At 31.7% G+C, this 26115-nt stretch overlaps 2 protein-coding genes across 6 annotated transcripts; one reads left to right on the top strand and one right to left on the bottom strand.

Moving 5' to 3' along the window:
- Positions 1-1658: 1658 nt before the first annotated feature.
- On the top strand, positions 1659-14680 carry LOC114403185 (putative disease resistance RPP13-like protein 1). 5 transcript variants are annotated; one of them, XR_003664608.1, is made up of 5 exons: positions 1659-4585; positions 10905-11951; positions 12953-13092; positions 14047-14248; positions 14319-14680. XR_003664608.1 is itself a non-coding variant. In XM_028365976.1 (3 exons), the coding sequence occupies exons 1-2, from the start codon at positions 1819-1821 to the stop codon at positions 11918-11920; spliced, it is 3783 nt and encodes a 1260-aa protein (XP_028221777.1). In that variant the 5' UTR covers positions 1659-1818; the 3' UTR covers positions 11921-11951; positions 12953-13313. The 5 variants fall into 5 exon arrangements, 3 of the variants coding, with proteins under 3 accessions (XP_028221777.1, XP_028221778.1, XP_028221779.1); XR_003664609.1 differs by having other exon boundaries at positions 14365-14680; XM_028365976.1 differs by lacking the exons at positions 14047-14248; positions 14319-14680 and having other exon boundaries at positions 12953-13313.
- Positions 14681-14798: 118 nt separating this feature from the next.
- On the bottom strand, positions 14799-25491 carry LOC114401845 (nudix hydrolase 3-like). The gene is made up of 15 exons (XM_028364429.1): positions 25420-25491; positions 23596-23682; positions 23074-23180; positions 22502-22673; positions 22199-22428; positions 22068-22149; positions 18614-18683; positions 17702-17834; positions 17303-17464; positions 17009-17181; positions 16585-16688; positions 16140-16234; positions 15961-16051; positions 15715-15857; positions 14799-15089 (listed from the first exon to the last, which is right to left on the bottom strand). The coding sequence occupies exons 1-14, from the start codon at positions 25489-25491 to the stop codon at positions 15753-15755; spliced, it is 1683 nt and encodes a 560-aa protein (XP_028220230.1). The 3' UTR covers positions 14799-15089; positions 15715-15752.
- Between the last annotated feature and the right edge of the window lie 624 nt (positions 25492-26115).

The following is a 26115-nucleotide window of genomic DNA, read 5'->3' on the forward strand; positions in this document are numbered from 1 at the left end:
TATGAGAAACTTAATTTATTTTCTAATATTTTCTTTTCATACATGTGTTTATTGATAAGTTTATCCAAATTAGGGTGTGAAAAAAATTTGAACCAATGCATTAACTGATTGAAAACTGAACTAAGCCACTTTGAAAAAATCTAACTGTTTTGAAGAAAAAACCAAACTGATCCTCTTTATAAAAATGGTCCGATTTAAAAGTGGTTCAAGTCGTTTTTGTTGAATTCTTTACAAAAATCGATTCATATATAGGTATAAAATGAATAATTGAATTTAACCTCACCAAACATAAATAAACGCAAGCCATTTTAAAAAATTAAACCAACCCACTATACAAAATAAACGTTGGATTAACCAAACCATTTTTATAAAATGGTTCATAAATGAATCGGTTTGGATTTAAATAAAATAAAATTGCACGGTACTGATCCAAACAGGAGATTCTTAAAATAAGTGAACTCCTCTCTTTCTCTCTCTCTATATATAGTTTTATAAGATACTAAGATACTTACATGTGTATATCTTTTCACTTTTGGCTCCTCCTCTATTTTGGATCTGTTCATGTTCACAGGATATGGTGTTTGCTCATTACGGCAACGGTGGAAGTTGCTTAGGAAACTAAGCAACTTGCACATGCTTGGAGGAAAAGCTGTTGATGATTGGGCCCAAGTTCGAAATGAAGAGATAGGGTACATGCTTCGTGCAATGCATGATTGTAGCAAGAGAGGTGAGGCCATGGTGGTGGCGGTGATGTTGACATACTCCATGACCAATATGATCGGTTGAGTGATACTGAGCCGTCGTTTGTTCGTGACGAAAGGTTCGGAGTCGAACGAGTTCAAGGACATGGTGGTTGAGCTCGTGACCGTTGCTGGGTACTTCAACATTGGTGACTTCATACCCTTTTTGGCAAAGTTGGACTTGCAAGGCATAGAGCGTGGGATGAAGCAGTTGCACAAGAAGTTTAATTTGATGCGTTGTGTTGCAATGTTCTAAGAGTTTAAAACTTTCAACTACCTAATACATACTTTGCCAAAGTGAAAATTGACTACACCCAGCAAACTTTGTAAGCAATGTTGCAATGTTCTAAGAGTTAATCTCATAGCTTTTCTTGTAAGGATTCCGAATCAATTAAAGACAAAAGAGTGGGGAATCTAACTCTTTCTACAACAAATTAATTACATGCGCGAGAGTGTAGGCCGTTTAGGAGAGTTTAATAGTGTAAATGATATATGGCATCTAAGATATATACTAAGCAAATAATATTTGCATAATTGAACATGATATCACGAATGCTGATTTAAAAGCATTAAACAAACAAATTGAGGAATGAGGGAGGTGTCCAGTTTTAGGAATTCATAAAAATGCATAATGAAACTCTTATTTAAGATTTTTTTATCTGAAATTCACTGTATTATTACATTTCATAGGCAGAAGAAATCAGGAAGGACTGAAGAAGTATACATTGAAAAAGTCCAAATGCAGAGTGGTTGGATGGTCACATTAAAGGAAATAAACTACCGTACTATTCTTTGTTTTCTCAACGACAGAGGCAAATAAAATATTAGCATTATTGAGGTATCAACTAACATGTAATGTGCAGCAGATTTACAACGATGACCGAATAAACTATTGTTCAGTCAATATTTATTTATGATAAAAAAAGAAAGCGGTTAACGCCTTTACATCATTGTGAAATCAAAACAATGTCACGACTTAATCATTATAATACTTTAATTCCTCACAAGCTACCATATCACCTTCAGCATTTGACTAAAGCTTCAGAGATCTGATACTATTTGCAAAACTAGGGAAGAAATGGCCTTAGCTATGGTGGGAGAGGCACTTATCTCTGCTTCTGTGGAGATCTTGTTGGATAGGATAACTTCTGCGGAGTTTCGAGATTTCTTTGCCAATAGAAAGCTGAATGTTTCTCTCTTGGACGAGCTGAAGATAAAGCTGTTGACACTCAATGCTGTGCTCAATGATGCTGAGGAGAAACAGATCACTAATTCAGCAGTGAAGGCATGGCTTAATGAGTTGAAAGATGCTGTTCTAGACGCTGAGGATTTGTTGGATGAAATCAACACAGATTCTCTGAGGTGCAAGGTGGAGGGAGAATTTAAAACCTTTACTAGCCAGGTGAGGTCATTACTTTCTTCTCCCTTTAATCAATTCTATAGGAGCATGAATTCCAAGCTTGAAGCAATATCTAGAAGGCTAGAAAATTTTCTTAAACAGATAGATAGTCTCGGTTTGAAAATTGTCGCTGGCAGAGTCTCTTACAGAAAAGATACAGATCGATCGGTGGAATATGTTGTTGCAAGAGACGATGACAAAAAGAAGCTGTTGAGCATGCTTTTCTCTGATGAAGATGAGAATAATAATCACATACAAGTGCTGACAATATGGGGCATGGGAGGTCTTGGAAAAACAACCCTTGCTCAGAGCCTTTTAAATGATGATGCAGTGCAGAACCATTTCGATCTCAAAGCTTGGGCATGGGTATCTGATCCTTTTGATGTGTTTAAGGCAACAAAGGCAATTGTTGAATCTGCCACTTCTAAAACTTGTGATATTACTAATTTTGATGCTCTTCGTGTTGAATTGAAGAACACCTTTAAAGATAAAAAAATTTTGCTTGTGCTCGATGACCTTTGGAATATGCAGTATCATGATTGGGATCAACTAATAGCCCCTTTTAGCTGTGGGAAAAAGGGAAGCAAAATCATTGTGACAACCCGACATCACAGAATTGCAGAAATCACTCGTACATTTCCCATTCATGAGCTGAAGATTCTTACGGATGACAACTGTTGGTGTATACTTGCTAAACATGCATTTGGAAATCAAGGATATGACAAATATCCAATCCTAGCAGAAATTGGTAGACAAATTGCAACAAAATGCAAGGGTCTACCATTAGCAGCCAAAACATTGGGAGGTCTTTTGCGATCAAATGTTGATGCAGAGTATTGGAATGGAATTCTGAACAGCAACATGTGGGCAAATAATGAAGTTTTAGCAGCTTTATGCATAAGTTATCTTCATCTTCCACCACATCTGAAAAGATGTTTTGCCTATTGCTCAATTTTTCCAAGACAATATTTGTTGGATAGGAAGGAATTGATTCTGTTATGGATGGCTGAAGGCTTTCTTCCACAAATCCACGGAGAGAAAGCAATGGAATCAATAGGTGAAGATTACTTTAATGAATTGTTATCTAGATCTTTAATTGAAAAAGACAAAAATGAGGGAAAGGAACAATTTCAAATGCATGACCTTATTTACGATTTAGCCAGACTAGTCTCTGGTAAGAGATCTTGTTACTTTGAAGGAGGAGAAGTCCCATTAAATGTTCGCCATTTGACATATCCTCAAAGAGAGCATGATGCCTCTAAAAGATTTGAGTGTTTGTATGAGCTAAAGTTTTTGCGCTGCTTTTTACCACTATATGGATATGGATCTTATCCTTATTGTGTATCCAAAAAGGTGACTCATGATTGGCTGCCAAAACTAACATATCTGCGAACATTGTCCTTGTTTAGCTACAGAAATATCACTGAGCTGCCTGATTCAATAAGCAATTTGGTACTATTGCGGTATCTTGACCTTTCCTATACTTCCATCAAAAGTTTGCCAGATGCAGCCTTTAGGCTTTACAATTTGCAGACTTTGAAATTATCAAATTGTGAATCTCTTACGGAGTTGCCTGAACAGATAGGAGATTTGTTACTCTTACGGTATCTTGACTTTTCCTATACTTCCATCAATCGGCTGCCTGAACAGATAGGAAATTTGGTCAATCTACGCCACCTTGATATTAGAGGCACAAATTTGTGGGAGATGCCATCACAAATAAGCAAGCTACAAGATCTCCGTGTGTTGACTTCTTTTGTTGTAGGCAGAGAAAATGGAGTAACTATAAGAGAATTAAGAAAGTTTCCTTACTTGCAAGGTACGCTTTCCATTTTGAGGCTACAAAATGTTGTTGATCCCAAGGATGCTGTTCAAGCTGACTTAAAGAAGAAAGAGCACATTGAGGAGCTTACGCTGGAGTGGGGCAGTGAGCCACAAGATTCACAAATTGAGAAAGACGTACTTCAGAACCTGCAACCATCGACAAATTTAAAGAAACTCAGCATAAGATACTACAGTGGCACAAGCTTTCCTAAATGGTTGAGTGACTATTCGTATTCTTATGTTATAGTCCTTTGCATCACTGATTGCAACTATTGTTTTTCACTTCCACCATTTGGACAACTACCTTCTCTCAAGGAGCTTGTGATAGAAAGGATGAAAATGGTGAAGACAGTTGGTGAGGAATTCTACTACAACAATGGGGGTTCTCTTTCATTTCAACCATTTCCATTGTTGGAGAGTATCCAGTTCGAAGAGATGTCAGAGTGGGAAGAGTGGCTACCATTTGAAGGTGAAGGCCGCAAATTTCCTTTTCCTTGCCTTAAGCGTTTGAGTTTATCAGAATGCCCCAAGTTGAGAGGAAACTTGCCCAACCATCTACCTTCATTGACAGAGGTTAGTATATCAGAGTGTAACCAGCTAGAGGCAAAATCGCATGATCTACATTGGAACACATCAATTGAAAAAATAAAGATTAGAGAAGCAGGAGATGGCTTGTTGTCCTTGCTTGGCAACTTTTCTTATAGGAATATTCGGATTGAAAACTGTGACAGCTTGTCATCTTTGCCAAGAATAATACTAGCTGCCAATTGTCTCCAAAGTTTGACTCTTTTTGATATGCCCAATTTGATTTCCTTCTCAGCTGATGGTTTGCCAACGTCATTGCAATCGCTTCACATTTCCCACTGTGAGAACTTAGAATTTCTGTCTCCCGAATCATCGCACAAATACACATCACTTGAATCTCTGGTAATTGGCAGAAGCTGTCATTCCCTGGCGTCCTTACCATTAGATGGTTTCTCTTCCCTGCAATTTCTTCGTATCGAGGAATGTCCCAACATGGAAGCAATTACTACTCATGGTGGAACGAATGCTCTCCAATTAACTACACTTGATGTTTGGAATTGTAAGAAACTTAGGTCACTTCCAGAGCAGATTGATCTTCCTGCCCTTTGTCGGTTATACCTTAATGAGCTTCCAGAGCTAACATCATTGCCCCCAAGGTGTTTGCCTTCCAGTTTACAAACACTTGAAGTTGATGTTGGAATGCTATCATCAATGTCTAAACACGAGTTAGGTTTCTTATTCCAACGCCTGACTTCTCTGTTTCGTCTTTCCATTACTGGTTTTGGGGAGGAAGATGTTGTTAACACCCTGTTGAAGGAGTGCTTACTGCCCACTTCCCTGCAATATCTGTCCCTACGGAATTTATATTATTTAAAGTTGTTGGAAGGAAAAGGGCTTCAACATCTCACTTCCCTCACAGAGCTTGCCATCTGGCATTGTAAAAGCCTAGAGTCCTTGCCCGAAGATCAGCTTCCATCCTCTCTTGAATTACTGGAGATAAGGAAGTGTCCTTTACTAGAAGCAAGGTATCAAAGTCGGAAAGGGAAACACTGGTCTAAGATTGCTCACATTCCTGCTATCAAGATAAATGGTGAAGTGATAATATGACCCTGTGGCATGAGTAGGAACCATCCAGGTAAAATAAGGCTTCAATTATTTTGAGAATGTATAGTGTTAATGCTTTTTTTTAGCAGTGGTACTTTGCATCATGGGGTTTAATTTTATTTGACATTTAAATAAGCTAAAATGGGTTTAATTGAATGAATAGTACTGAGAAGCCATTTATTAAATTTTGTGTATTATTAAGAGTTGTCCAATAGTTTTTTTTTTCTTTTTCTTTAGGAATGATTGTCCAAGAGTTGGACTATAAAGTCACATTTTAATCTTTTACTTATGACAATGCGTCTTGTGGTTCCTATTTCTATAAGTTAGAGATTAAAAGGAGACCATTTTTCTGAAAAATAGGAACTACAATTTACATATTTCAAAAAAGAGGGGATAAAATTAGATGAGTTATTTGTTAAATACCAAACATGAACATTTCTATATTTATATATTTAACCCTTTTATAATTTTTGAAAGCTTCAGGGATTTATTTTCCAACTTGGCACATGTTTAAATAATTAAACCTTCTATTTATATAAAGGTTGATACTTTATATTGTCTTAAAGGCATGTGGTTTCTTAAATTAGATTGTTGTTTGTATAGTGAAGTATAAGAACCTTTTTATATTTTGTTTAAATTTGTTTTCATTTGTTAAAAGGATATATTTTAATATGTTTGATTAGAGATTGTTTTTTCTTGATTTTATTTCTGACTTAGTGTTTATGGCATATACTTAGTCTTGCTTTACACAGGATATTAGTTCTTTTGTGTTTGCTAGTAGATGTTGAGTGTTGTAATTGGTGTGATGGATTATTGAGGCAAATTAATGTTAAGGAAGTAAAATGATGGAATCCATCTTTCTAATCTATTTTTCTTTTTTGAAAAAAAAATATAAATTCCATCAAATGTTCTGTTTACAAACTCAAATGGTAGATAATATTGATTGTTGTCTATGCTAGAATCTGGAACTTGTTTTGGATTAATACAGTGTTGCACAATTCTTATTGATAACATGATTTGGAAATGTTGATACAGATGGTTGCTGAGGTCCCGGGCACGTAATATTTGCTGACCATTTCAGTCAAGTTATTACTTTTGTTTCTTCACCAGTGGATGGTTTCTAAAAATTTCCTCTATAACATTTGTAATTGATACAAATTAACCTGTTGTCTATTGATTTTTTTTTATGTTTTTGACAAACAAAAGATATTTTATTGTTGTGGTTTGTTGATGTTCTATTATCTGGTTTTCCAGGAGTGAAATTATCTTTATAAAACCAGAATGTATTGGATTATATTTATAATAGTGTGGGACCATCCAATTTTATGCATATCAGAAATTAGATTTTGTTTTGGATAGCTGGATGATGATTGATATTTGATACCTATTTTTTCTTTGTATTAAAATTTAAGTTAATATGTTCATTTGTCCTTATTTTCTCCAAGTTGAATGAAGTGATAGGTTGATGTTTTTTTACTCCTGCATTTGGGATTTTGGTCTAGCCTTGCTAATTCCATAGTCTTGGAGCTTACATTGTTAAATATTTCATATTAATTTATTGTTCAAAACTTAAAAATAAAATAAAAAAAATATAGTTACAGGGAAACAATGTCAATGAGTTAGATTATAAAATCCAGATTTTGATTAATAAAAACAACTAATAAAAGTGTGACAAATTAAGGATATATTTATTATACAAGAAAAAAAAAGTAAAAGGATAATTTGTAGCTCCTTTCAAAATTAATATCATCTAGGTACCCATACTTTTTGGAATTAGAATATTCACTTAATTGTGGAATCAAATTTTTTTGGCATTGGCCGTCTAATTCTTTTATTTTTATTTGATTTTTTTAGCACTATAATCAACCTGATTACACAAGGAGTAATCACAAGTACTTTTTGCACTTCCTCTCCCACACTAATACTCACTCCTTAGTTTGGTACAACATGGCTTTTACAAGGACAAACCATATAAAACAACTTTGATTAACCCAACTAATTTAGCACAGAATATTGTATGACTAAATTGTTCATAGTTTTATATTAACAAGTTGTTAACAGAACCTCGATAAGAATGATCTTAAATTTTTTGTTGACTTTGTGAGAATTAATTGTATTTTTTTGTTGATTTTTCTTGGATTCAATTGTAATCTTAGTTGTATTTTTCATTCCCATTTTCCATGGTAACAAACCATTGCTTAAATAAGAAACGTTCCTCTAGCTGGCTGCCAAAGGACACTTCTCCAACAGGGCAACTTCTTTGGGTACCAATCCCAAACAATAAAAACAAGTTAAGCATGACAGTTAATTTTGCTCTTATAATTTCAAATGTTAATTATGTTTTTTTTTACTAGATAACAAAATTTGAATTGGATATATATTGAAGATTAGGCTTATTAATTCAAGATATTGCTTATTGTTTAACTTAAGTACTACTCAAAAGATGATTTTTTTAAAAAAAATTAAGTAATCAAGTTTATACTTAATTTAAGAAGAACAATATTTTTATTAAAGATAGAAAATAAATATAAAATATAAATATAATCTTTTAAAAGCAAGTGCAAATATCAATACTTAATATACAAGAACGAACTTATTTTACTAAAGATAAAAATTATATATAAAATACAAAATATGAAGATGAATTTTAAAGAAAGTAAGAAATTTTATATTTAATTTTTGAGGAGGAATTTTTTTCCTAAAAATATTAGTTACATAGAAAAAAATAAAATATAAAATATAAAAATTATTTTTTAAAGCAAGTAAGAATTTTTTTTTTTTTTTGCTTAATTTAGGGGGAGAAACTTTTTTGCTAAAGGTAAAAATTATATATAAAATATGAAATATGAAGATAATTTTTTATATCATGTAAGAAAATCTATATTTAATTTATAGGGAGAAACTTTTTATTAGTAATAATAGAAATTATATATTTTACCAGTTAGAAAAAAATAAAAAATATTTAAATTATATATTTAACAAGATAGAAATTGTTATATATAAAATATTAAGTGAAACTTATACTTTTCTTCACAGGTAAAATATGAAGTAAGAAAATATAATTTTACTTCATAATGATTAATTAATCCTTTGCATTATTCAAAATCGAGATGAATAATTTTATGAAGATATGAAGTAAAATTTAGACTTTTTCTAAATATATAAATATAACACATGGGATGCACTATTTTATGAAAATAAATAGGAGAATTTATACTCAATTCATGGAGATGAACTTTTTTATATTAAAGATTCTTTATATTAAAATTAAACTAAATATTAAATCAAATTAATATATATTTAATCACAAAACAAAAAGAAATTTAAATCAATGAAATTATAATTTAAATATAAAATATGAAGATGATTTGTTTATGATATTAATCCTCCAGTTTATCATGAGAAAGAGATCTTATGGAGTTTGACTAGAGCTAAGTAAAGCTTAGTACAAAATTATTTCTGTCAAAAATTAAACTCAATAATATTGGAAAGTTGATTTTTTTTTTAAAACAAGTAACAAAATTTATACTTAATTTAAGGAGAGTAATTCTTTTTTACTAAAAATAGAAAATAAATATAAAAATATAAAGATAATTTTTTTAAAAAAAGTAAGAATATCAACATTTAATATAAGATAATGAACTTTTTCACTAAAGATAGAAATTATATTTATGATACAAAATTCCAAAATTATTTTTTCAAAGAAAGTAAGAAAATATGTACTGAGGATGAACTTCTTTCCTAAAGGTTGTAATTATATAAAAAATAAAATATTAAATATAATTTTTTTAACACAAGTAAAAACATTTACTTAATTTATGGGGAGAATCTTTTTTGCTATAGATAAAAATTATGTATAAAATATGAAGATGATTTTTTAAAGCCAGTAACAAAAGCTATACTTAATTTATGGAAAGATTTTTTTTTTACTGGAGATAAAAATTGTATATTTTTTTATTAGTTAAAAATAGAAATTATATTTAAAATATAAAATATGAAAATGATTTTTTTAAAAGAAAGTGATTATATCTGTACTTAATTTTTGGAGAGAATTTTTCTATTAAAGATAGAAATTATATATTTAAAAATCTGTACTTAATAGGGAGGAACTTGTTTTTCTACTACAGTTAAAAATTATACGTTTTTGTTATTAGTCAGAAAATTATAAATTATATTTAAAATATGAAATATTAAGATGATTTTTTTTAAAATCAAGTAAGAAAATCTATATTAAATTTACGGGGAGAAATATTTTTTTAGTAATGATAGAAATTATATATATAAAATATGAAGTGAAATTTATACTTTTCTTAAAAGTTAAAATATGAAGCAAGAAAATGTAATTTTATACTTTTCTTAAAAGTTAAAATATGAAGCAAGAAAATGTAATTTTACTTCATAATGATTTTTGAATCATTTGTATTATTCAAAATGAAGATGAATAATTTTATGAAGATGTGAAGTGAAATTTAGATTTTTTTTAAAATATAAAATATATAAATATAACACATGGGGATTTACTATTTTATGAAAACAAATAAAAGAATTTATACTCAATTCATGGAGATGAACTTTTTTATAAAGATTATTTTTATTAAAATTAAAATTTATTCAGTATAATTAATATATATTTAATTACAAAACAAAAATTAATTTAAATCAATGAAATTGTGATTATTAACTTCTCTATGAAAAAATAAAGTAAAAAATAAATTTAGGAAAATAATTATTTATTTCTTATTTAAATCACTTTAAACAACACACTATTAATTTTTCTATTATTTCATTTTTTATGTCTTCTTAAAATTTAATTTTCTAGGAAAAATATATTATATTATAGTTTCTTATATTTTTAATTATTTTTGTAATAATATAATATAATTATATATAAAATATAACACGTGAGGGTTTTTCTTTCTTCATGAAAGTAAGTAGGAAATTTTTTACTTAATTCACATGGATAATACAATTTATTTAAAATCACATTAATAATTATAATACATACTTATAATTAGAGATCTCTTTTGGTACTCCTCTTCTATATATTTTTATACATTTATGTTCCCATTTAAAGAAGAGATTATATTGAATTTGTTCTTGAACATATTTTATTATATTTTTTTATATAGGAAAATGATGCATGGGTTGAGAATATGTCTCTTTCTCTTAAATAGATTTTGAAAGTTAATTAGTTAATCTCATACATTTGTAGTGTATTATAGACAAATACAAATGTTTCTATGAACATAACAAATAAACATAAAATTTGAATATCATGATACTGCATATTCCAAAGGTCATCATGATACTACATTGGAACACATCAATTGAAGACATAAATATTAAAGAAGCAGGAGAAGACTTGTTGTCCTTGCTTGACAACTTTTCTTATAGGAATCTACGGATTGAAATTGAAAAATGTGACAGCTTGACATCTTTTCCAAGAATAAGACTAGGTGCCAATTGTCTCCAAAGTTTGACTCTTTTTGATATTCCCAATTTGATTTATTTCTCAGCTGGTGGCTTGCCAACGTCATTGCAATCACTTCAAATTTACAACTGTGAGAACTTAGAATTTCTGTCTCCCGAATCATTCCACAAATACATATCACTTGAATGTCTGACAATTTACAAAAGCTGCCATTCCCTGGCGTCCTTACCATTAGATGGTTTCTCTTCCCTGCAATTTCTTTATATCGAGGAATGTCCCAACATGGAAGCAATTACTACTCATGGTGGAACGAATGCTCTCCAATTAACTACACTTGCTGTTGGGAATTGTAAGAAACTTAGGTCACTTCCAGAGCAGATTGATCTTCCTGCCCTTTGTTGGTTATTCCTTAATGGGCTTCCAGAGCTAACATCATTGCCCCCAAGGTGTTTGCCTTCCAGTTTACAAACACTTGAAGTTGAAGTTGGAATGCTATCATCGATGTCTAAACACGAGTTAGGTTTCTTATTCCAACGCCTGACTTCTCTGTTTCGTCTTTCCATTACTGGTTTTGGGGAGGAAGATGTTGTTAACACCCTGTTGAAGGAGTGCTTACTGCCCACTTCCCTGCAATATCTGTCCCTACGACATTTAGATGATTTAAAGTTGTTGGAAGGAAAAGGGCTTCAACATCTCACTTCCCTCACAGAGCTTGCCATCTGGCATTGTAAAAGCCTAGAGTCCTTGCCCGAAGATCAGCTTCCATCCTCTCTTGAATTACTGGAGATAGGTAGTTGTCCTTTACTAGAAGCAAGGTATCAAAGTCGGAAAGGGAAACACTGGTCTAAGATTGCCCACATTCCTGCTATCAAGATAAATGTTGAAGTGATAATATGACCCTGTGGCCTGAGTAGGAACCATCCAGAAGGTAAAATAAGGCTTCAATTATTTTGAGAATGTATAGTGTTAATGCTTTTTTTTTTAGCAGTTGTAATTTGCATCATGGGGTTTAATTTTATTTGACATTTAAATAAGCTAAAATGGGTTTAATTGAATGAATAGTACTGAGAAGCCATTTATTAAATTTTGTGAATTGTTAAGAGTTGTCCAAGAGTTTTTTTTTTTTTGGAAGGATTGTCCAAGAGTTGGACTATAAAGTCACATTTTAATCTTTTACTTATGACAATGTGTCGTGTGGTTCCTATTTCTATAAGTTAGAGATTAAAAGGAGACGATTTTTCTGAAATATAGGAACTACAATTTACATTTTTCAAAAAACAGAGGGAATAAAATTAGATGAGTCATTTTTTAAATACTAAACATGAACATTTCTATATTTATATATTTAACCCTTTTATAATTTTTGAAAGCTTCAGGGATTTATTTTCCAACTTGGCACATGTTTAAATAATTAAACCTTCTATTTATATAAAGGTTGATACTTTATATTGTCTTAAAGTTATGTGGTTTCTTAATTTATATTGTTGTTGGTATAGTGGAGTATAAAAACGTTTTTATATTTTGTTTAAATTTGCTTTCATTTGTTAAAAGGATACATTTTAATATGTTTGATTAGAGATTGCCTTTCTTGATTTTATTTCTGACCTAGTGTTTATGGCATATACTTAGTCTTGCTTTACACAGGATATTAGTTCTTTGGTGTTTACTAGTAGATACTGAGTGGTGTAATTGGTGTGATGGATTATTGAGGCAAATTAATGTTAAGGAAGTAAAATGATGGAAATCATCTTTCTAATCTATTTTTCTTTTTTGAAAAAAAAAATAGAAATTCCATCAAATGTTCTGTTTACAAACTCCAATGGTAGATAATATTGATTGTTGTCTATGCTAGAATCTGGAACTTGTTTTGGATTATTACAGTGTTGCACAATTCTTATTGATAATATTGATTTGGAAATGTTGATACAGATGGTTGCTGAGGTCCCGGGTGTGCAATATTTGCTGACCATTTCAGTCAAGTTGTCACTTTTGTTTCTTCACCAGTGGATGGTTTCTATTGAATCATCTGAACCCAACACTAGAAATTTCCTCTATAACATTTGTAATTGGTACAAATTAGCCTGTTGTCTATTGATGTTTTTTTTTTTTTTATGTTTTTGATAAGCAAAAGATATTTTATTGTTGTGGTTTGTTGATGTTGATGTTCTATTAGCTGGATGATGATTGATATTTGATACCTATTTTTTCTTTGTATTAAATTTTAAGTTAACCCTGTTCATTTGTCCTTATTTTCTCCAAGTTGAATAATTATTTCAAAATGTTTTGATTACAGTGCAAGCTTGCAAGTGAATGAAGTGATAGGTTGATGTTTTTTAGTGCTGCATTTGGGATTTTGGTCTAACCTTGCTAATTCCATAGTCTTGGAGCTTACATGGTTAAATATTTCAGATTAAGTTATTGTTTAAAACTTTCAAAAAATAAAAAGAATATAGTTAGAGGGAAACAATGTCAATGAGTTAGATTATAAAATCTAGTTTTTGACTTAATAAAAAACAACGAATAAAAGAGTAACAAATTAAGCATATATTTATGATACAAGAAAAAAAAATATGCAAAAAGGTAGTTTGTAGCTCCTTTCAAAATTAATATCATCTCGCTTTTTGGCATTAGAATCTTCATTTAATTGTGGTATCAAATTCTTTTGACATTGGCCATCTAATTCTTTGATTTTTTTTTTGTGCTATAATCTACTTGATTACACAAGGAGTATTCTCAAGTAGTCTTTGCACTTCCTCTTCCACATTAGTACTCACTCCTTAATTTCGTACAACATAACTTTTACAAGGACAAACCATATTAAACAATGTTGAATAACCCAACTAATTTAGCACAGAATATTGTATGAACAAATTGTTCATAGTTTCATACTAGCAAGTTGTTAACAGAACCTCAATAAGAATGATCTAATTTTTTTTTTGTTGATTTTGTGAGAATTAATAGTATTTTTTGTGGATTTTTCTTGGATTCAATTGTAATCTTAGTTGTATTTTTCATTCTATGAGTTGATTTTTCTTGGATTCAATATGGTAACAAACCATTGCTTAAAGAAGAAACGTTCCTCTAGCTGGCTACCAAATCACACTTCTCCATCAGGACAATCTTCTTTGGGTACCAATCCCTAACAATAAAAACAAGTTAAGCACGACTGATAGAGTATGCTTATGTTTCCTAAATTAGAGGCCAGGAATTACCTCCAGAATTAAGGTAAGAAGCTAGAATTTCTGAAATTTCTCATTGTCTTCCTCTTATTCATTACATGTATATGTATTTATAGCTAGTGAAATAGAAAGGATAGCTACTAATCCTAACGGCCTCACCAGCACTAAGGGGAACAAGCCATAACCGAATGGATAGTCAGGGGGACAAGCACTACAATCACTACAGAGGATATTTCCTATACCACCCTTTTGCTAACAGACTGGGTAGTTGCAGAAGGAACTTAGTGGATGAACTCCTCCCATCCTGAGGGCTTCTTCATGATTCTTCTCGGCCTTGAGGTGCTATCAACGACAGTTAATTTTGCTCTTATAATTTCAAATGTTAATTATGGTGTTTTACTAGATAACAAAATTTGAATTGGATATGTATTGAAGATAAAGCTTATTAATTCAAGATATTGCCTATTGTTTAACTTGATTTCTTTTTCTGGTGGAAGAAGTTTGATGTTGCTCTATTTAAAGATCAAAACATGTAATAAGTAATAACCCTATATAAGGTTTACAATGATACCTTTCACCATGACCTACCAACAAAGGACCATCAACAAGAATGGAATTAAAACCTTGGAATAGATACGATTCAATATCAGTTGGGTCACTCATCATTAGCATAATAACCCTATAAAGGTCTAAAACTCCTTTCTAAGACCATGATTTGTTTTACTTTTGAATCAATCAACAGAAAACAGCAACATCCCAAAGAAACAAGCATTCCACTATTTCATAGTAACAACTAGCACAAACACACTCATTGAATAAATTTCCCTGGCTGACACAACGTATGATGGCAGCATTGAAACTTTTGCACATTGGTTCCCTTGCTTTCACTGCAATATTTTGTTGCCAATGGGAAAGGTCAGAGCTACATCAAAGGGTACACAATACAATATATACAGAATTAGTTTTTGTAACATTTTTAAATCACAGTTTGTATGAAAGAATAGTGTATTAAGAGACTTCAGACATGGGGAATTTAACCAAGGGAAATGAGTTGTGCACACATATGAGCAGAATTAGGACTGCTCAAAAAAGTTAACAACAGGAACACATTATTATCCATTGACCTGCAGAAGAGTATGTTACGGATGAGTGCTTGTCGTGCAATAGCTTAAAGAAACATCTTTCAAAACGTTAACATTGACTAACGTTTTTAGGCAGATATGTAACAAGTACAGAAATTTAAGACAACCTTTTAACGAGTCTCAAAAATGTGTGAGAAGCTAAAATATTTTTAATAATTAAAAATGGTCTTCAATTGACACTCAAACAATTACAAACAAGGTAAACTTCAGGTGTTTTGGAAATGTGGGCCATCAGTAAATGCTAATTTAGACAAGTAATTCGGGTTTTGTAATGTGAGAAACTGTTATATTGGAACAAAGCCTCATTAAGCAGTACAATGCACTCGTCATCTTATCACAACCAACAGTCCTGTAGTCTAAAGATTTATACCTGAATATTCTCCAACTTTTTTAGAGAAACTTAGTGGTTCAGCCAACACAGTATTTCTGGAGAAGCAAACCAGCATTCTCTTTATCACCTTTGGCTTGTATGGTGAGTATCTCCCTACTCAGGCTTTCAATTGCTCCTTCAATCTTGAGGAAAAAAATTTAATTAATATCACCCATCTCAGGGTCTAACAAACTCAAGATGGAGGGAGGGACCAATATAGAAACAAAGATTTTGAAGCAATAATACCTTGGTAAAATCAACAGAGATTGTGCCTTCAGAATCCCAGACAAAGGCTCCTTTCTCATATAACCAGTTGAACTGCAATGCTTGTCCTTTTCTGACAATATAGAGTAGATTTAGATATGCTAAATCACATCACAATAATAAACATGACACGAAAGAAGAATGCATAGCTAGCAGCGCACCCATGAGCTTCCTCTAAACCAAAACGTACAGACTGGAAGCATCCAGCAAGAAAAGAAACATACATGGACTTCAATAAACTATCAGAAAGCAAATCCTGGTAAAATCAGAGACAGTCAATGACATTAGCATCAGTAGTGAGCCTCAAAACAACATAATGTCAAGAAAATGTATGAAATCAAACACAACATTACAGGCTTTGAGTGCAACCATAAGAATTTTGAGAAACTACTGTCTACCATGGATTTTTCAGGGGATTTGTTTCTTATAAATTTATAGATATTGAGAGCATTGTCAAGCTGATGGTTTACTTTTTTTTTCATGTTCCTTTTACTGGCTTTCCCTGTTTTAGGATGACTCCTGATCCTCATGCCATGTATTTTAACCTTTCCTTCAATAAATTAATATTTCATCCCTGAGAGAATAAAAAAAATTATAATAACTAACCTGGGATATTAAGAATCTCAATGCCCAAAGGCCAACTATATCAGCCTTTGCTTCTTCCAGAGCCGAGTAAAATTCTTGTAATTCCTGTATCAAAAGGAATGATACTGCCATTTGTTATTTTATTCAAATAGAGATGCTGGAACAGCATGTTTTGAGACACTATGGAGATTGGTTTGTATAGTTACAAATTTACAATAGATACACATAATTATAGTAGATTTTGTTTCCTCTAAATCAGATATGACTTGCCTTAAACCACTGTGCAATAAATAGAGAATAATTGGTTCAGATTTTCACCAATAACTTTTTAATAATAATAATAATAATAACAATGACAACGAATTTAACGGCCATACTGACAGTAAGTTTACAGCAAAAATTTTAGCAATCAAAGAAATTGCTTAAGTGAAGCATATTGTGGAACTGAGCAATCTGACAGTGGACTTTTGGCCATTTGGAAGTGTTATGGTATGTGGTCCAATTCCATGGCAGCATTCATGGCAAATTGAACGCGTAAAGAATGATTCAAAATCTACATGTTCTTGTTGCTCCTTTGCAACACAGGCAGCAGCTATAGGAAGAAGAATATGCTTAAACCTGTTAAGAATTAACAGGTTCACAAAATATCCATTTAGAAAAATAAGATATTGAAGAGGCCCATTCACAATTGTAAGTTGTAACTTCAACAAACCAGAAATTTTAGGGTCAGAAATGTTACTTAGCCTCCGAAACATTCTTAAGCATGACCATTGATGATCCCCGGTCTTTTACAATATGCTCATCATTTGGAAGATTGAAAGCTAGAGTTTGTGGTCCCTTGACATCCTGAAATAATTCTTCAATGTAAAATTTCCGGTTGGATAGTTTTAAGCATAAATTACTGCATTTCAATCCCTTGTGAATTTTATTAGAAAGAACACATGGAAAATTGTGGCCACCCAAATAACTAAGCCAGATGTCATGGACTGTACTGTTTGCCCATTAAATCATATTTTTTACCACTATTTTGGACAGTAGGTTAGTTCAGAATTGAGATTTTGCTCCAAAAGCTTAAGATGTAGAATCATTTGAGATGTCAATTACACTAAATTTAGAAAGAAAGAAAAAACTACAAAACTGGTTCACAATGGAAAGGTTGAAGCATAGTACCAGCAGATAATCACCTAAGAGTTTCAATTGAGCTGTTGCTTCATCATCCCTGATTCCAATATATGCTTCAAAGGTAGCGCAAAAGAATTGCAACGCAATTACTAATACTGATTCACAAGTTAAAGATAGCATCATAGGTCTTTTCAAGGGGGATAATGCTAGCAAGTTTCCAGTGAATTTAGACTGGAATGATTTATATTTGCTTATTCATGATAGTGCAAAAAACTTTACAGATTCAACCGAGAACATGGTATCCGTATGTAATAAATGATTTCACAGATATTCTTCAACCTTAATTGCACCAGAAATTGGTCCATTAAGCTCTGGCTGGTCAAAGTTACTTTATGCTTTCAGCAAAGCAACTTTACATACTTAATCTTTTGGATGCTTACATTATCCTAGCAAGTGTTGCTATTTTAATATTTAATATATGGGATATATGAAATAATGACAAGGTCATTGAAAGATATTTTAGATACAGTTGTCCTACAATCTTCCCTCGATGAACTCATCCAGTCAATCTCAAATTATGCATGAGTACCTCAAACTATTAAGAACTGCAGAGAATTCAGGGGATCCAACCATGAAAATCATCAATGTGTGGGTCCGTTATAAAATCTGACAGTAAATACTGACATTCTTGGTAATGAATAGAATTTCGTCTACAACAAACCAAACGGTGACACTGATCTCTAGATCTAAATTTTAAATTACAATGAAAATAATTTTTTTTTATGTCCATTGTCAAACTACTTCATTCAATACTAATCTGCTATAACTTTGAGAAGTATGAACCATTTCAATATGAAAAAATCATTTAAGTTTAATATAATCATAGGACTTTAATTGTATAAGTTGTACAAAGTCTCATTGTTAAGACTTACCTTATATCCAAAAAGTTTATCCTCATAAGTTTCATATGGACCAATAGTGACATCCAATTTAGAGTCCTGCACAGAAAATAATAGAAGGTAAAAAATAATTTCATGATATTAAAATGTATCATGATATTAAAATGTATCGCAATATAAACAATTTAACAATAGGTTAAAACAATAATATTTGATCACATCAACTATAACATCCCAATTTTCGTAAACTAGATTAAAAAGGATTGTTATTTATAAATAAATAGAGTTTAAAAAAATGATGAGATTTTATAAATAAATAAATAAAGAGATATAATTATTAATTAAAATAATTATTTGAGAGAAAATAAAAAGGGGACCCTCTCTTTTTCCGCAAGCCACCTAACCTGTCTCAGAAAAACGGCGATCTCAGACTCGGTCACCGTTGGATCGTCGTGAAATTTGAGCACTACGTTTGCAGCCCAATTCCGAGCATTCTCACCGTTGAGAATTTTGATATCATGTTTGAGCTGAGAGAAATACCTTTCGCATTGTAGCTTTTTTCTTTCCCGCAGAAACCCAAAACGGTCTCAGTAAAATTACGATCCTGGTTTCGTTAATCGTTGGATTTTCATGAAATTTGGATATGCTGTTTGAAATTCAATTGCGCACACTTCCACCATTGGAATTTGCGAAATAATATTCGCGGAAGGAGAAAAAGGAATCGCATGAAGACAGTACAAGTGGAGGTTTCAATCTCTTCTCCGTCTCTTTGACGTTTGGGAATTCTATCGGAGTAGTCGGAGGAATAACTGAAGGAATCTCAGGGAACCGCTAGAGATGCTGCTATCGCTGTCGGAAGACACGTGAGTCCGCTTAGAGGTAAGGGATGAGTTATTCACAATTGGGAATTAGTGAGAACATGTGTAGGGATCCTTAGATATACCAATTGGAATGGGTTTTTGGTGTTTTTGCAATTTTCATTTTATCCTTATAATTATTACAGTGAATTATATATGTTTGACAGACCAATTTTTGTGAAATTGATATGTAATTGTGTTGAGCGTGAACCCTATAAATCGAGTACTTTTTCTAATTAATATGAATTGATGAAATAAAGTAAGGATAAATTTAGAGAAAGATATTGATTTTGTATTTTCTCTTTTTCTTGTTGTTTAGGTTTTTATATATAATTTTAAAAAATTAATATCATAATTGAAACTGACCAAAGTGTTCATATAATTATTTAGAATTTGTGCATTGAAAGCTTACTTTGAAATTTGTGATTCAATATGATGTATGCTAGTTTATAGATATAGAGGTAGTTATTTATATTAATAATTTATGTAAATAATATTGTAGAGTGTTATAATATGATTCCAAAAATTATTAAGTGTTGGAGTTTGAGAATATTATGGTTAAATTTTATGAACATGTGTATGTTGTACCTTATGAATATCATTGGGAATGTTATGAGATGGTTGATGTGATGTTATGAGATGTTAAAGTGTGGACATGATATTCGATTGTGAATAAGTGGATGTGTTAACACTTGATGTTACATTAATTATATCGTGAGTTATGAATTATACAATAACCCGACCAGTGTTTATGTGCAGTGTTAAAGAGAAAATGTAGGTCCCTAGTTAGGAACCAATGTTAAATTGTAGCGCAATTGTGTTAAACATGTTTGAAACATGAGTGTGAGGTCGTGATATTGTATAATTCATTAGCAGTGTTTATAAATGAAATATGTGATGAATTATGGAATAATATGTTACCTTGAGATTATAATATTGTTATTGAGATTGAGTAAAAGTGTAAAGTAGAATATGTGTTGAATTGTGAGATACGTGAAAACATGTGATGGTGGATTGTGACATTATGATATGAGAAATTGTGAATGAGTTTTGGTTGTGAATAAGTGTGTGATTAACTCTTGATGTGACATTATTTGTGTTGTAAGCTGTGAATTGTACAATAACCCGACTAGTGTTATCTTGAGAAAAGTGTAAATGCGCAGTGTTAAAGAGAAAGTGTAGGTTCCTATTTAGGAACCAATGTTAAATTGTAGTGCAATATGTTGTACGTGTTTAACACACGAGTGTGAGGTCATGGGTATTGTATAATTCACGAGCAGTGTCTGTGTGCTAAAATGATTTTAGGGGTTGGACCTAAATCAGGAGGGAGAGGCCCTGATGGACTCTTCGAAGTGTAGGCCTTGGGGGTCACCGGGTTTGAGTGCTCCTTTAAGTCTATGCTGATCCTATATGGTTGGAACATTCTCGCAAAACATCGTGACCCTGACTGGTCTCCCTATGATCTTACTTAGTGAGAGTGACCTGACAAACCCATTGTTTGGTGTATCTTGTTATGTACTCCTAAGCGCCCCAGGGTGGTTTTTCACTGACATGGTACCACATTGCATATAGGCTTGAGTCTTAGCATAACTGTCTCATGCGCTTGCTAATTGTTTATTATGAAATTAATGTGTTATTATGTCTTGATCAGAGCGTGTAATTCTTGTGTAATGTGATTGATGATTGAAAAGTGAACTTTTAATGACAAAGTGGTGGAATTACGTGAATTACGTGTAACTAAGTTTTATTTGGTTTATATGATATGTATATTTAGTTGTCTTGTTTCTATATTAGTTAGGAATGTGATAACTCACTCCCCGTGTGTTGTTTGTGCTTGGATTCTGTGATGATCTTGAACTTTGTGTTCGGGGGAGCAGATGACTAGGTGAATTGCTTTAAGAAACCATGTGTTGAAGGACGTCGGGACACAACACTCTGATAGGATGTGACATTGGGGTATAGGGTTTTATAGACGACCTTGTTTGAGCCGAAGTGAATTTATTATTTATTTAGAAAAGTTTTATGATGATGTTAGAAAGGTGAATGTGAGTCTGCTACCCTCTTGAAAGGCTTGTATTTAAATATGTTTTAAAAACTTGAATTAAGTTTAATTTTTTTAATTATTTCTTTTATTATTAGTACATATATGTCTGGGGTAGAGGGTGTCATATCAACAATAAAAATTATAATCTTAAAATAATCCTTTGAATCTAGTCAGCTAGAGGTGGTTAAGAGAAACAATCATGATGTTTTCTATTTTGTTTTACATTGGAAACAGATTTAACTTATGAACTAAATGCTACACGGGAGAGGAAAGAAATAAACATGGAAGAAACCAAATATCAGAAAAATATCATGAAAGTAAAGTAGCATGTCCATGTCTATGTTCATGACAAGAAAACTGAAACCCTGATAATAATTAGCATTCTTTGAATAAAATTTCCTGTTTACATCAGTGAAGCTAACAATACAACATCAGTTTTATTATATACAATATCTAAATAATGGAGTTCTTTTGATACACGAGAGTAACTAGACATATTCAGTATTCACAACAAATTTCACCAACTTGCCTAGAACTTTATAATGGCTGTAGCACAAAAATAAAATACAGAATATGACTAACCAATTCCATCCAGGCTATATCTGAGTCATAATAATCATTTGAAAGGAAAGCATCAGCCTTGCTATGTAGCAGCCTCTTCAAACTACACAATGGCTGCTTAATAATGAGAACATGGATGAAAACCAACATACCTCGGTGAGTCGCTAACATCTCCAGCTTTATGCAATAAAACAGCAGCTTTTGCGAGAAGAGATTTGTACTCTTCAGAGTAAGGAACTATATAGAGGTCATGAGAACCTGCTTTGTTATCTGATTGATGAGAATCTAAAATAAATTCACTGTGCCTTTTAATAACACTGAAAAAGCCTGTTGCTTCTTTCTGTCCATGCTTTGCTAGACCGTCCTTCCATAATTCAAACTCCTGCAAATAGCTTTATCATTTTTCAAATTTGCAAACGAATTCTTTTGACAGCATATGCTTAACATAATGTTACCATTTTGTCCATGTCTGGTGGGTAGAAATTAGCACCAGCAGGTTTCAGCAAGGGAAATGCTGCTCTGTATTCCAAACCTTTCCAATCTTTCACTATCCTAGTTGCTTTAGAAAGCAGCCTTATTGCTGAATCTGCAGTCGACAAAAATGCCTCGTCCTCGTCAAGGCTAGACCTGCAACAATGAATAGATTAAAATTATATAACATATATGGACATAAAAAGATCATTTTAAAATAAGTAGGCTCTACAATTCTACTCTGCATATTATATTAAAAGAATATTTACAATATTCAAGGCTGATGGATGTTCATGTATCTGTCAAGAACACCATCTGGCATTTGGTCCTAGCGATTTCAAGAGTCAACAGATCTTGGATTGTAAAAGAGGGCCCCTTGGATTAAGAAAACAAATTCTGGAGAAACTTGATACTAAAGGAAGCAAATGAGCTAAATTTTAGGATTTTTGGCCTTAGTCCAGGCTGATTCTTTGGCATAAAAATCACTAAAGTCTAACTATATATCTATTATATACACCATTCAATTGGTAAATTACATAGTCAACAAAACACATACGACGGACTCTTGTTAATCTGATAATATGACCATTTCAACTTATTTAACTCTGATGTATCAGCATGCTCCTTCAACCAATCTCTAAGAGATGGATTACTGTACCACGCCTGATAGGGAAGTAGATAGACAAACTTCAACAATGTACACATTCATTTGAACATATACATCTTCCTAGTTCTACTCTACAAATCACAGTTTAAAACAATTAGAATATTTTTTGGAGAAAGAAATAAATTTTCCATCAAATATCATAATATGATTAACAAAACCTAGGTATCTAGCATGCTACACGACACATAGTTACATGCATATGAAAAAGAATTTGCATGGATAAAAGTTTAAAGTCAAAATTACACTAAAATTTCATATCTACATATGAGCATGCATATTAAACATATAACATAAAATAAATATAGACAAACAAATTCATACAAACATCAAAAACTAACAACTAACATTTGTCGATAAAAAAAAAATCATACAAAGTTACAAACACAACTAAAAACGGATATTAAACACAACCTGCAGATAAAAAATTTCATCCATAACATTTGCAGCCTTGACAACAAAAACTAGAGCCTCTCTGTCTGAATATGTAAGCCCTGTCAACTGCCAAAACGAAACATTAAACTTATTATAAGGTTAAAAGGGGACCCTCTTTATTTTTAAATGCAAAAGTACAATTATTCAGAATGTTAGCAGAAAGAAATTGCATTACTAATCAAGTCTGTAGTGTTGTTGTGCGCCTGATTTTTCAGGAGGGAGCTTGAAGAAGAGTTGGGTATAACCCTTCCCAAGTATGCATTCGAATTGATATTTGTTTTCCTCCAAGAGTGGTAAGTAGTATATGGTGTATTTCTGTATTTTTTTCAAAATATTAAGGGCATATATTTTTTTTATTTAATGTTTTAATTATTTTTTATAATTATAATTGCAAAAATGCTACCACATTGCTTTTATTCTGTTTTCTTTTTTCCAAAGTTTCCTTTTTTTATCCTTTACTTCACACATATTTGAAAATTGAATGTAAACAATGTGGCATTTTAATGATTATATCAACAAAATGAAAACATATGAACTGAAAATTATAAGTGAAAAAACAAAGTAAACACTCTAATTTTTCTTTCAAGCTATATTCAGGGTTTGTTTGGACTTTGCGGTGTCTTCCACATATGAAGGAGACTGCCAAGTTGATTTGTGTTTCTTTTTCATTTTATTGTGTGATCATAGGATTTTTATCTTCAACTAATGAAGTTCTCTCTTTTTTTATCCATGGACTAGTTGATGTTATCTTTAAATATGGAATGCAGTGTCATAAATGATCGAAAATACATAAATAACGAGTATAATGATGTGTATCTGGTAACAACTCTTGATCCAATACCTCTGGAAGCCTTTGCACTTCAGGTGAGGATGTGTAAGTTGTTTACAAATTGGACTTATTGGATCTCATGGAGAAACATAATACATTATCTTTATTCGATTATGGAGATAGCCTTTATGGCTTTACATTTTTTTGACTAATTTAGCTTGTTTTACAAGTGCTAGAACTCAGTATGAAGGTATAACATTTGTGATCATGTATATTATTTTATGATTTAATTTTAATTGAAGTTTATATTTAGTAATTAGTTATTTGAGGCTTATAATTGAATTTAAATATTGAGAAGTTGAGTGCTTTTGGTTATTTCCTCTTGGTCTTTATTCTTGTCCAACATCAATTTATGTTTATTAATATTGGCTCGGTGAGCATATTTAGGGTAATTTGTAAATCGTTGATTATAGTTCTTTTATTTTGAGTGTTTCTTTTATACTAATTCTTCGGCACGTGGGAATTACTTTGAAATATCTTGTGGCCGGAATGATAGGCCTAATATAAGTAAACTTAATGAAATTCTAGTCCAAAAAATCATTTTTAACACCAATAACATAAATGTCTAATATCATTTAGTTTTGACTGTCTAGAACAATTATGCAATAGCCATTCAGAGTCATGCGATTTCATTGATTACATTTACGTGTCACTTCCATTTATTTTTTATTATATTTTATATTTATAGAGTTAGTGTTCGGTTGGGGTGAAAGAAAAGGAAAGAAAGTGTGAGGAAAGTGATGTTGTTTAGTAGAGATGAAAGAAAAATAAAATAAAAAGAAAGAAAGGAATGTTGTGAGTAATAAAATATAAATAAAGCATTTGTGAAATTACATTCAAACGTATGCATTGTTTTTTTTTGTGTGTGCTTTATTATTTTCTTGTAAAATTACCATTAATCAATTAAGGCAGCCACTATGGTTGGGGTACATATTCCAATATGGTTGGTGCATATTTGAATATGGTTGGGGTACACATTCGAACTTGAGCTCTCTGTGCTTTTCCCAAATAAGAGGGTAATTTTGTAAATAATCAATTTCTGCCATCGTTCTTCACAAATCTACTCAGTTTTGGGTGGAAACTTAATTGGTTGGGCCCCATATGTTTTGTACCAATTTTACTGTAACTTATTACTCAAACAAACGGTGGAAATATAAATTTTCTTCGCTTTTCGTTCATATCCTCACTTTCTTCGCCTTTCTTTCAACAGAAATGAACATGGCCTGAATTCTGTTAGATGAATTGGTTCATTATAATTTGCTGCGTGGTAGTAGTCAGCAAGACAAGAATGGGTTGACAGTATGCAATATCTATTTCCAGGAGTGATTGTAGATAAAAGACTATTATTTGATGTGCTAATATAATTCCATTCCTTTCATGCCTATCCTTTATGTCTTCCAGGTGCGTGCATGATTTGTATTATAAACTTTCCTGATCTTTTGTGACGGGATCTTTTTACATTGGCAGGAAACAGAGGTTTCTGCTGTTAAATATATCTCTTATGAAGAGTATAAGCTTTCCTAGACTCCCTTGGTTGAAGATCTTACTATTAATTCAATTAAGTTATTTTTTACCTAGTATCAATATCGATTTTATAAAGTTGTTATTAGAAAGATAAAACTTTTTGGGACTCAAAGAGCTCACATAGTGGTGTAAGATCTCGCTGCATT

Source organism: Glycine soja, chromosome 20 (genome assembly GCF_004193775.1).
Source record: "Glycine soja cultivar W05 chromosome 20, ASM419377v2, whole genome shotgun sequence".
Classification (NCBI taxonomy): Eukaryota; Viridiplantae; Streptophyta; class Magnoliopsida; order Fabales; family Fabaceae; genus Glycine; species Glycine soja.

Bases quoted from the DNA above. Each gene is read 5' to 3' on its own strand.
- LOC114403185 (XM_028365976.1), top strand. From the start codon at position 1,819: ATGGCCTTAGCTATGGTGGGAGAGGCACTTATCTCTGCTTCTGTGGAG. The intron at 4,586-10,904 runs ATTGGAACACAT...TCATGATACTAC, and splicing joins GGCAAAATCGCATGATCTAC to ATTGGAACACATCAATTGAA.
- LOC114401845 (XM_028364429.1), bottom strand. From the start codon at position 25,491: ATGGCAGAAATTGATTATTTACAAAATTACCCTCTTATTTGGGAAAAG. The intron at 17,835-18,613 runs GTCTTAACAATG...AATCAGTATTAG, and splicing joins ACTTTTTGGATATAAGGTAA to TAATTGCGTTGCAATTCTTT. The intron at 17,182-17,302 runs GTAACATTTCTG...AATTCTTAACAG, and splicing joins AAGAATGTTTCGGAGGCTAA to GTTTAAGCATATTCTTCTTC.